Below are 12,627 nucleotides of genomic sequence, written 5' to 3' on the forward strand. Positions count from 1 at the left end.
AATTTGGCATGTCCACAACTCTGTTAGGGTGCTCAGATATAATGTCAACCTTTAACACGTGAATGGCAGTGATCAGACCTGACCTTGGGCTAGCTCTATAAAACGCAAAAAGCATAGATACCAGTGATTTCATGACAAGGTATGAACAATTGACTTTGCCCTTCATCAAAAAGGAACACATATTCGACAAAGAGTCGTCACTTATTATTATTTAAAGGAAAACGGATTTTAAATTGACATTTACTGGGGCCATGCCCGCCCTTGTTGAATGCCAGCTAGCTCATTACTTAATTATTTCGGGACTCAAGATTCACAAATAGCTATGCGAATTCAATCGTGGCAGAGGAAAATGATAAGAACATTCTTCGTTCATTGTTCTCCCTTGTGGTAAGAACAACTAGAAGTTGAAGGGAGTAAAAGTATGAAGCCTTAATTATTAAGATCCTCTGTATGACTGAAATGGCATTCGACTAATACATTTGTTAGAAGTGTAAAATGGGGCAGCTCACACAGTCAATACTGACGGTGAGGATCCTTACTCACCTGGCAGTGCCACGCATCAAGGCAATTTTTTTAATATTCCATCCACCACTGACCACTGAAACATTCAAATGGGTGAGTCTTGGCATACTGCTGCGGTACTATTAGTGTGTAAGAAGACCTCAGCAGGGCAGTGGAGCATACCCTTGCACGTCACACAATATGTCACAATTAATCCGAGAATAGACTGTGCGATGCTCGAGATGACTCACCCCGCCCACTCTTTCGAAATGATCGCTGTCTCGCTGAAAGTCGATGAGCTGGGCGTTGAATGCCCACGAGAAAGAAACATCCAGAGCTGGATCGCAGGCAATCTGGCAGGGCAACACGATGCTCTCGCCAACAATAATCTCCATGTTAGTGGGCCTCATGGTGATCCTGGTGGGCTCTGGCCAGACAACAGGCACATGTTAATACCGCTGCCATGGGAACCTTCAACACACCGCCGTGACCCCTGCAACTGCCATCGCTATTCAAATCAAGTCACCATCATTAAATTGCTTTTCCTGATTTTAATAAGCACTTAAATTTCAAGAGTTTCCATTAGCAACATTTAATGACATATCAGGTTCACATTATGTTCTGGGATCAATTTGGAAGAAAATGTTTGAAACAGGATTGCAGAGATAGGAGCACATTCCCACCGGTGGCTGTGGTGGATCAGAGGCCTCGGACTATGTTGAGGAAAAGGTCACAGTAATTAAATTCTGTGACATTAAATGGTTCAGCTGTCAATGTATGAGAAGAATAGAAGCTAACGAGAAAAATAGGTCAGGTGGCTACACACACAACAGATTAAAGTGGAGGACTACATGTACGTGTTATGTCACCACATTCATAAATGACCTTTAACCGAATCAAGGATAATGTTTTGTTGCTTGTTTAACCGCTGTTTTGCATAATATACACCAGTCTTATTAATTTGATAATAAATTGGTTGTTAACGGTACACTTCGGTACAATATAACTTCATAATAACTGAATATAAATGAAGGTATTCCCAAGTCATAGAATCATAAGAAATTGTTGACCTGCATTTTTGGAAGAACAAAAGAATAAGACATGTCCAATCATAGCTTTGCACTCAAAGCTAAGCAAGAAAATACTGATTAAGCTTTGGATTCCATAGACCCATGAATGCATGGGGCCATAGAAAGAGCTACACTGCAGAGGGTGTAGTAAACATCGGAACTGCATTGTATATGTTTATTCTAATAATATTCTACTGAGCCTGCTCAGCCTGTATTACAAAAAAAAAATGCTGCTCTTTCATTTTCTACCATCTACATGTTGACTGCTGACTTTTTGCCTGGACGTGTAATATTTAAGGTTTTTTTGCGTCATTACAGTTACAAAGTAGTAGATATTATTTATGGAGACATCAAATGCATGCCCAAAATGTTGGGGAAAGCCAATGCAACTCTCATGTCTGATTCAGTCAGAGATTAAAGCTACCACCAACAGCCCGCTAACTTAGCTTAGCACAATGATTGGAAACAGCTAGCTTCTCCACCAGTAACAACAAATCTGCGCTTTACTGAGGATTTGTGTGTCAGACTATTTCTTGGTTGAGACCCATAAAACAGCAGAGACTCCAGGAAGTTACTAACCTTCTTTGCTATGAAATAGCTTTGGCTTCACTTTTCAATAGTGGAGGTTGTTGCCTTGTTTTCAGCCTTTGTGTTTATCTAGTTAGCCCGTAGGGCGTAGCTTCACTGGCATCAATCATCTCAACAAGTAAAAGCATTAAAGCTTGAGACCATAATTGAGAAAAAGTTTAAATGTAAACATATCATAATGGATGTAACTCTTGTTAGTATCCACAGCTGCTTGTGAAAAAGGTAGCCATCCTGTCTCTGATTAAATTCGGCCTGAATGAAAGGAGTTATTCTGGCTGATGTGCCCTTTCTTCAGGTTGAGGACTGACAAAGCCAACAGTAGATTCAGGAAGATGTCAATCAATTACGGTCTATAGACGCCCACACAGCCCGGCATGGAGATCAAATCAGACTGATCAAGTGAAAACACTTGTGTGGGTGTTCAGAGGCCTTTAGACCATTGTGCAAGTTTTCCATTAGGCCTACCATATGAGTCAGCTGGCAACATTGGGAAGTTAGCCAGGAAAGGAGTTTACTCACAGTTTTGATGTAAGTTAGCAGATAATATCGTAGATAATGATGACGTGTTATTTCAGCTGTCACACTGCATGGTTACTCAAAATGAAATCAAGAGCTCATTGTTTCAAACGTCAACGTGAACCTTGAGAGATAAATCTGCTACATTTCTCAGCATGACATATGCAATGCATAATAGCATTAAGAAAGGAGGGAGGGGTATATAAGAATGGCCATCTACGGGTGAGTTGGTGATGGAGAGCACGACTCACCGGTGATGAGGAGCCTCCCAGTTGTGCTTGCTGTCCCAAACTGATTCTTAGCGACGCACGTGTAGCTGGCTGCATCCCGTCTGGTCACATTGGCAATCTTTAATGTCCCGTTGGGAAGCAAAGTAATCCTGCAGGAAGCAGAACAGATTTTTATCATTGCCTGTGTATTGACAAAGGTGGATAGTGTATAAGTAGGCTGAAGTGCTGAACTTTCTGTTGCATTATTATTCTGTGTTGATATTCAACATCTTCCCATGTGGCATTTTTTTTTTTTAGCTCTTCAAGTAGTATGTCTACTATATGGTGTTTTTAGCAAACCGTATTCTTGTGGAATGGAAACGCCTCTGAAGCACTTTGACCCTCATGGTACTTTAAAGCTCTCCACTAAATCCAGGGGAAAATAAATTATTTCAGGTGGTAGCAGCAGGCAGAGAGACCCATCACCTTGACTCAGTGGCAAGCTAAACTCTGGGACACACTACTAAATGAAGAAATATTTTACAAACAGCAACACTGAATAACTCAATGAATAAATAAAATGCGCTTCACAGGCAGTACGTTAGTAAGGTCAGTGAGAAAACTATCAAGCTGGGAACCTAACTCTCTGTATGATTTAATAAAATACAGTGCTATACACAATTATTGCCACACAAAATAATGCATCATGTATAAAAAATGCAAGACAATTCATCAACAACTCAAAAGACTTGAATTAAAAACAGATTTTTGCTCTCCTAATTGCACTTGCAATACAAGACAAAACTGAATTAATTCTGGGGGTGCAATGGATGGTGCTCATCACAAACAGGGCATCACTACGATCTAATCTTTTGTACATACAATGTATGCGACCATCCCTGATTCCTAACTGTTGTGCAATCACCTCCCACAATGCACAGGTCTTTACAGAGACAGATATTTCAGAGATGGGCAAAACCTGGTTAAATTATCCTAAAACTATCTAAACTGTTACAAGGAAAATATGAACAGGACATACGTTTTGACATAAGTTGCTTTTTTAGTGACAAGTAGACATATTTCTAACCACCGCTCCAATTGAGTGTCAGCATACATCCAGTATTGTGCACCTTCAAAGACTACGTGGGCTTCATGCAGTGATCTAAATGTCACTGGAATTTCACCAATTCTCTGCAGCTATAGATGCAGCTCCCCGTCTGGAGCCAACTAAGGAGACTCAGCTCTGTTTTGACAAGATGCTTTGCTCACATTTTTTCGCTTTCAGACCTCCTTTTGAATAAGCAGCATGAGCGTGATTCAAAGAGCACAAAGTTGAACATTTCTTTAGTGTGCTGTGTTACAGTTGTTCTTATTCAGTCTGTCCTGCCTTTGTGTGTGTGTGTGTGTGTGTGTGTGTGTGTGTGTGTGTGTGTGTGTGTGTGTGTGTGTGTGTGTGTGTGTGTGTGTGTTTGAAGCAGGGTTTAGTGGCCACTTTTCTTCTCCTCCAATGATGAAAAGTCTGATAGATTGCTCAAATGTGTCATTTCCTGCCTCTGATATGCTTTTGGATTTCCTCACCTTTTTAATTGGTCCTTCACTATTATGTGAAATCTTTGCTGTACTTAAAAATCACCTTCTGCCGAGGCAGAGGAGGACAACAAACAAAATGAAGCACCACTTTATACCACTTAAAGCGGTGCCTTAAGTTCGCTCATTGTCTGCCTCGCATCTGTGTGTGTTTCTAGTTTACTGAGACGTCTCTCCTCTCAAATCTGCATCAATGCTTTTGTCTGGCGTTTGGCGCTTCGGTGATTGCATGAATCAAACTCTATTTGCATGTCGTTATGAAGTAGACCACTTTTAGCTCGGATAATTACAGGTGCAACAGGTTCAGTTTGTCTTCCTCTAACTAAAAGCCTTTATCTTCAGCCGCTCCATTTGCTTATCTTTTATGGTCTTAGACATTCCATGCATGCCGTATTGAAATGACCAGCTGGCATCTTCCTCCCTCACACCAAGTTATTTGCACACGCACGCAGTAATATTAGCTATGTGCAATTTTCCCGGTGGGTGGGTTTCCTGCTCTCATTCTCCTCATTAGCCTTTCCTTCTACGCATCGGCACAAATCCCAAATACACTATTTAAACAAGTCGGCTCACAGTGAATGTGAATAAAAGCTGTTAGAAAATATGCACTTGGACTTTTATCCTACCTTTCGGTTCTCTGCAGTATCTCATTCCCTTTCTTCCACAGGCTAATTGCTGGGGGCGAGGCCTGAGGCTTGCATTCAAGAGTGACTTCGCTGCCCGAGCGAGCTTTTAGCAAGGCCCTTAATGGACTTTTGGAGAAACTGGGAGGTGAAGCTGTGTGTTGGGGAGCAGAGAAAAAAGCATGAGATTTCCTTTGCTATCTGTGAGAGTAGCTCCAAATCTCAGCATGACATCAGCAGAAATGCCCCTTGGACTCAAGGCTATATGGACCCTCCTGCTAGCCACCCTTGAAAGTCGAGCTGAAATGAAAATTTGTTATCCCTTTTAGATAACAACCCCGTCACCTATCTATTCATTTATTCATTTGAAGGTTTATTTAGTCATGGACAGTGCACATTAATAAACATGAATATGTAAATGTGCCACAATTAGCCAAAAACTAACAAAATATGCAGAAAAAATTACAAAAATCTTTCTCAAAGGAAAACAAAACATGACACATGCTTATATAAGCTAGTAGCAACTGATTTCAACCAGTAATATCATGACATCCATCCATCAATCAAACTGCAACCTCGGCACTGTACAGAGCTGAAGGTTGCGAGTTAATCTTTTCAACGATCAAATCAAATTCCTCAGTACGTAATGTCCCGTCTGCCTATCCTGTTTCACTCGGAAGTACATCACGGTACGAAAGTTATATACTCCCGCAGTGGCATTTCAGCTCGACTTTACCACACATAATCCGCCCCCAACCCTCTATCGTCCAACCTGCACAGTTTTTACCTGTTCGTTCATTGTTTGCCCCCCATGTGTCATTACATGTATCAAGACAAAATTGAATTTCTCATAGAGCCGGTCAGATGGAAGTCATCAAAGCTTTGCAAATAAATCAATACCTCATATACATGATAAAGCGCGCACAATGCAACAAAGCAATGTGTCTGTAGTCCAAATCAATATGATGAAACGACCAAAAGTAAAATGAGACACTCCATCAGATTCATTTTTTTTTTTTTTTTTTTTTTTGCTGGCACAGCCCATAGTGACATCAAATGAGTTTGCTGAGGAGAGGTTGCTGAGTTTTTATCTAAGGAGATGATCAAACGCACAGACAGATAAGCAGGATAAAAGCAGAGGGGGGGATGCAATCTTACCTAACACCATTAGTTGGGCACCGGAATAAATACTGCCATGTTTGTTTTCAGCCACACACTGATACATCCCAGAATCTGACAGGTTTACAGCAGCTATAGAAAGGGCGCCATTTTCGATTTGTACCCGGCCCTGTGAAGGAAAAAGAAACAGTTCTGCATATCCATTGCAAGGCCAGCCTATTATGTCCAAAAGCGCAGCAGATATTACTAGTCCACCATGAAGAGACGACAACAGGAGAGAGAGAGAGAGAGAGAGAGAGAGAGAGAGAGAGAGAGAGAGAGAGAGAGAGAGAGAGAGAGAGAACAAAAGCTGAAAGAGTACTGTGGCATTCTATGTATGTTTGCTTGGAATGGAGGAAGAGATGAAGAGGCAGTGGTGGAAAGTAATAACCTGCATCTTAGATACACAGAGAAGAAGCAATGTTGACAACAGCACCAGCAGCATATTAAGAAGTCATTTATTTGCTATGGTTGTTCAGCTTGAAAAACTAACATGACAGCTCGGATGATGACTTAGATTGATTTTTAACCCAATGAGCTACACAGAGTTTCTCAAGGCTATAGGGCGAGCCCTTACAGTGCTATCTTAATTATAGGTGCATATAGAGAGCTGGTGCTTAGTGAAATATTATTAGTTAAAATGTAAATTAATATAAATTTTTTGTGTTTTTTTGGAGTTTGGGAAAACCCAGAGGATATCATCGTGGAGACTGGATTTATTTAACAAATACTTTGGGTATGTGTTCAGACAAATTTTTACCTCACGTCATCTGTACAAATTTGACTGTTCAATTGTGTTTATTCATCCCAAACTGCACTGTAGTTAGCAATAAGCTAGCTGGCAATGTACACAACTGTGTGTGTATGTGTTCCGCTTCGACTCTGACTGAACTCCAGTTCTTCCAGGGATTTACCTCCAGTCTCTCTTTTTCTCTCTCTGAAAAATGTCAACCCTTCTTGACCCTTCTTTGTCTCAATTTGTAAATTATCCTCTAATTGTGACCTGCCCCACACACTGAGGCAATTTGCAGCTGAGTGTGAAGCAGTTGGGGTGAGTGTTGGAAACCGGTGGGCTACCCCCTCCGCTTTGGGAGTGAGTCGCTGACCCGAGCCGGAGAGTTCAAGTATCTCGGGGTCTTGTTCACGAGTGTGTGGAAAAGGGATCATGAGATTGACAGGTGGTTTGCTGCAATGGCAGCAGTGATGCAGGCGTGGAACTTAACCGTTGTTGTGAAGAAGGAGCTGAGTTGGATTTACTAGTACATCTACTTTCCAACCCTCACCTATGGTAATGAGCTTTGGGTAGTGACCGGAAGAATGAGGTCATGGATACATGCAGCTGAAATGTGCTTCCTCCGTAGGGTGGTTGGGCTCATCCTTAGACATAGGGGGAGGAGCTCAGACATCCGGAGGGACTCGGAGTAGAGCCGCTGCTCCTTCACATTGAAAGGAGCCAGTCGAGGTAGTTCTGGCATCTGATCAGAATGCATCAACATGCCTCCTGGACGCCTCCCATTAGAGGTGTTCCAGGCAAGTGCAACTGGGAAGTGGCCCTGGGGTAGACCCAGAAAATGCTGGAGGGATTATATAGCCCATCTAGCCTGAGAACGCCTCAGGGTCCCCCAGAAGGAGCTGGAAAATATTGCTGGGGAGACGGATGTCTGAAATGCCCTCGTAAGCCTACTGCCCCCGCAACCCGGCCCCGGATAACCGGGATGGACCTCTTATCCTGTCTCATGTGAAAACTGACAGAAATCTGTTTCACGTTCTGTCTGAACACACATTTACACCTGGCCTTTCAGTGCTAGTGAAATAGAATTTAGAGTGTCTTTAGCTTCTGTTAGTGTTTCAAATGTTTGATGACTCACCCTGCACTCATGGTTGTTTACGAAAAGTAATCCAATCGAATGAGCCACACCGGTCATATCAAACCACACTTCACTGATTGTCGTAGTAGCTAACAGCAATTTGGAGAGCTACGAAGAGATGTGTGGATATCAGTGGGAGAAAACGCTGCTTTCATTTCCAACACAATGTAGCAGAAGTCTAACCAAGTGGCAACTTCTGAGGCTGAAAAATGAAGCCAATATGGAATGGCCATTTGATGTTCGCTTCAAAAGCAAGTAAATTCCCATACACCCCCATGTTAAAATACCCAGATTTGTCACCACAGTCTAGTCCTTTATTGTAGTCACTATTGGTCACGCGTAATGTTTGCCAACTAGCAACCCAGACTGGCATATCGCCTAGCTGTAGCTTTGCATTAGGTTGGCATGTTGCAGTAACCAGGTTACATTCGGCTAGCCTTAGCTCATCCACTCTCCACCTCTTTGCCCATTTTTGGTAATGTCAGTGTCGTAATAACCAAAATGGCGATGTCCAGAGCGGTCTAGTTTAAGCTTCACTTTGGCTCTTCAATAAACCTATGAGTAACATCATGGAGACCACATACATGTTTTATAAAGTCTACCAGTCTGATTCATGGAAATTTGGCAGATTTTCATCCGACGCTGTATCATCACTGCAGTATAACAGTACATGCAGATAAACATTCACCTGATTATGCAAAATGCCCGCTAGATTTTTGCTGGCCTGATCTAACAACAGGTGAGGGAGGTATGTGTGGGGAGTCAACCGTCCCCTGAAGCACTGTATCAGGCTACACTCTATGACTGCCCACTTTAAAGTGGGACTTTCACTTGAGATCTGTATCTGGATATCTCATCACGTTGGGATGTGGTAAATGCCCTAAAAACACATTGGGATCAGAATCCAAGCAGATCGGTCAGACCACTTCTCGAGGTGTGAATGGTCACAAAAGACATAGCGAAAACGCCTCCTCCTATTAACTCAAGCAAACCAAGGAAAAGCTACAAGTTAGTATTGAGTCTTCCCATGTAAAAAGTGATTTAATGCAATTTGGGTAGTCAGGATAAAGTGAATGTGTAACACCATACAAGTGTAAATGCAATGGCCTGTGGATCAGATGTAATTATCCACATGATACTCTATACACAGATCCAGATACCGTTTGTGCCCCTTTGCTAAATCTGGCTGGAACATTATGAAAGCTGAAATTAAATTGTTGAATTTCATAAACAGTAGCTTAGCAAGTTGAAAAGGGATGAGAGGTTGATTCTAGCCATTCAAAGCTGATACAGAATATGCATTCATCCAGAACATTTCCAGTTAATCTTTTAAACAGTTTCTGTATATTCTGGATTCATCTTAACTAATTGTAACGGTAACAGATAATAATCTGTTTTTATTACATTGCCCGATGCATTTGTACCATTGCTTTCTGTATAACAGTGTGGAGTCCAATCATACCTCAGCCGTCATTTGCTCTCCGTTCTTCAGCCAGCTGTAGGACGGTTTAGGCTTCCCATTGGCCTTACACTCCCACAAGAGGTTCTCCTCGATGGACAGAGCCGTGTCTGTCATTGTCTGGAGCCAGTGAGGTTTAGCTTGGAATAAATGAGAGGATTACCTTCAAACATGTGTTTTAATTATAGAGGCAGTGGATTAGTAAAAAACATTTATCAGAAATCATGAATCCATAAAAGCAGCCTTGCATTAAATCATCAAGGTTTTAAGTGGATTATCAGCATGATGAGGAATACAGGCTGGTAAAGCGATTGGAATTTTGACTGGATATTCGGGGCCTTGAATAATCATTCACTTTTTACTTTTCGAGCCTGTGATTTTATGGTTACATTATGCCGACAAAAATATGTTTTCTGTCAAATTAATTTGATTTCCACTGCTGTCACATGCATGTTACCTATGCAAATAAAAAAGTTTCAATTGTGTCAATTTGAAATGGTTCACTAACCATGGAATGAAATGCGACCCCGTGCAGCATTTTTGCCTCGCCGATTCTCTGCCATACATTCATACATCCCTGCGTCTTCCTGCTGTAAATTAGGGATCTCGAGAACGGCGTTTGAATTCTTCATTTTCACTTTGCTGGGGAACGGGATGCCGCTGGTTCTCCTCCAGCTTATTTCTGGGACAGGGCTGCAATAAGACACACAGAGAAAGTTTCCCATGATGGCAACTGTCAGTCGCAGTGATCAAAGAGTGATAAAGCACAGAAAAAAAGCAGTTGAAGTAAAAGCCTTGTGAGTTATTGTTCCCTACAAATCAAACTGTGATTGCCCTGATTTCAGAAGCTCTTAAAAGAACTTTGATTTCTACTGCCTTGTCTTGTCATGCTGCGGCCCTTGCTCCCCTATGAATTGATGAATCTGAGAATGAGTAATATTTCGCTTGTGCATCCTTAAATCATCTTGAGTAGCAGTAATTCATGCACGAATGGGCCTACAGATTATGTCTCACACACACACACACACACACACACACACACACACACACACACACACACACACACACACACACACACACACACACAGAGGATGAGGCAGACTTACTTTCCTAGGGCGAAGCATTCTAGTTTCACCACCGATTCCTTCGCAGCTGGAACTGAATCAGGGAAATGAACTTCTATTTTGGGTTCATATTCACCCATTACTCCTGAAAAAGGGAGACAATAGATGACAAGCTTGTTTGCATCAATGATTAACAGCACACCTTTTATACACATGTTGGATCAAAGAGAGAACAGCAGCAGAGTGACAGGGCAAACACAAAAGTCTTTACGCATACAGGGCAAACGTGACCACTGAAGGGCTGCTAAAGAAGTGGCTTATAAAAGATTCAGGGAACAGACTTGCTTAGTAGAGATTCATCACCTGTGGCAATGTGACTTCATTTATGACATTATTTATATTCACATCACTGGAACGGGTCAAAGACTCCTTCAGAGTGATAGTAGTATGCCCTTTACTATTTCCTAGTACAAACCCCACAGTCTGGCTGTGAGAGCTCATTTGGGGACCTGTGCATGTTTTCAGATTAAAGGTCACAAAAGACTTTTAGAAGTAAGTGTAAGCGCCTCACACTCAGCATGGAAAACGTGTCCAAAAAAAAGGAAGTACGTCTCCTTCAAACACACAATTCATATCAAAGCCACCAGGAAAAAAATGTTACCATTGTAAGTTTCTGCAAGCCACGGATACGTTGAGTCCAGGGACGTCACTAGGATTTATAGACAGGGGAGGCTTAGCCCCTTTCTTTGCGCGTGCATCTTTTTAGTACTGTATTAGAACTACACAACAACCAGTGAAGAAGTCAAGCTAGTACCAAGTTAAACGCAACAGACATTGTGTTCTTCCATTCTCTTCTGTTGAACTAGAGTTACTGTCATGTCAACTTTTAGACGCATTAAACCTGCATGCATAGTGATACCATATCTAATTCCTCTCTCCATTAGATAAGCTGCAAGTCTAAAGAATGTAATTTAATTACACCAATTACTGGACTTGCTCAGTAATTTTTCCGGCATGAAGTATACAGTAGAACCAAGACTTTAAGTTTATCTTCGTCTTTTAAAGTCACATATAAATCTGACAACATAAATATGAACTGTATCCAAATAACTGTAGTTTGTATGTATGTATCCTGTATTTATTCCAGCAAAATGAGGATACAGTGTCTGTAAAAAAAAAAAAAAAAATACACAAAGCTCTACAGAAATTCTTCTTTCTAAAGTATATGCTTTCAGACAATGATGCTATAATCCTCCAACTGTATGTATACCCTTTCATCAGTATGAGATTATTCTGAAAATAAAGACTAAAAAAATAAATAATAATACATAAATAAATGAAATAAAAAGCCAAATTATTAGGGGGGGTTTGGGAACAATTTAGGGTAGTATAGCTCCAGCCCCTCTAAAATAGGCCTAACAACGTCACTGGTTGAATCTGGAGTTTTTTTTTTTAATGCAAATGAATTATGTATTTGAGGCGCAGAGTAGGTGACATCATATACATATATTGAGTGGCCATTATTGAAACATATAAAATAAAAAGTCACACAAACACAGGGATTCAACCCAGGTGACCACAGTTTGTGTACCACGTGAAACGAAGCTGAAACTGTATGTTGACTTCACGCTTGTTACACAGTCCAACGTGAAACGTAAATGTTGAGTTTACACTTGTTACCTAACATTGTGCTTGTTACACAACGTTACATACGAAGTCCCCGAGGGGCAGTTATTATTTACAATCTTTTGTTGTTGTTACATTAGTTACATTATCATTTTAAGTATGTATTTTAGTTGCCTAAACCTAACCAATTGTTTCACAGTCATTGTGCATTTCTGCAAGAGTGACACAAGGCTGATATGAGACGTATTCATGAAACCTATTTTTGTTTAAAATACGTTGACATTTCATGTACGTGGTTTGCAGAAAAGAACAGTGCCAACATTTCCTCTGCCGACTCCGTTGCTGCTCATCTTGATTT

At 41.1% G+C, this 12,627-nt stretch overlaps 1 protein-coding gene across 1 annotated transcript in view; it reads right to left on the bottom strand.

Annotated features, from left to right (window-relative positions):
* Window positions 1-12,627, bottom strand: part of cntn3b (contactin 3b) — a 53,399-nt gene that overhangs the window by 13,738 nt on the left and 27,034 nt on the right. The window contains exons 7-13 of the mRNA XM_084022524.1: window positions 10,686-10,788; window positions 10,088-10,272; window positions 9,583-9,719; window positions 6,253-6,382; window positions 5,098-5,248; window positions 2,927-3,054; window positions 753-928 (exon numbers count right to left, since the gene is read on the bottom strand). Coding sequence (XP_083878650.1) covers window positions 753-928; window positions 2,927-3,054; window positions 5,098-5,248; window positions 6,253-6,382; window positions 9,583-9,719; window positions 10,088-10,272; window positions 10,686-10,788 — 1,010 coding nt within the window. The remainder of the gene's footprint in view (window positions 1-752; window positions 929-2,926; window positions 3,055-5,097; window positions 5,249-6,252; window positions 6,383-9,582; window positions 9,720-10,087; window positions 10,273-10,685; window positions 10,789-12,627) is intronic.

This window comes from Eutrigla gurnardus (assembly GCF_963514095.1).
Source record: "Eutrigla gurnardus genome assembly, chromosome: 2".
In the NCBI taxonomy this organism is placed as follows: Eukaryota; Metazoa; Chordata; class Actinopteri; order Perciformes; family Triglidae; genus Eutrigla; species Eutrigla gurnardus.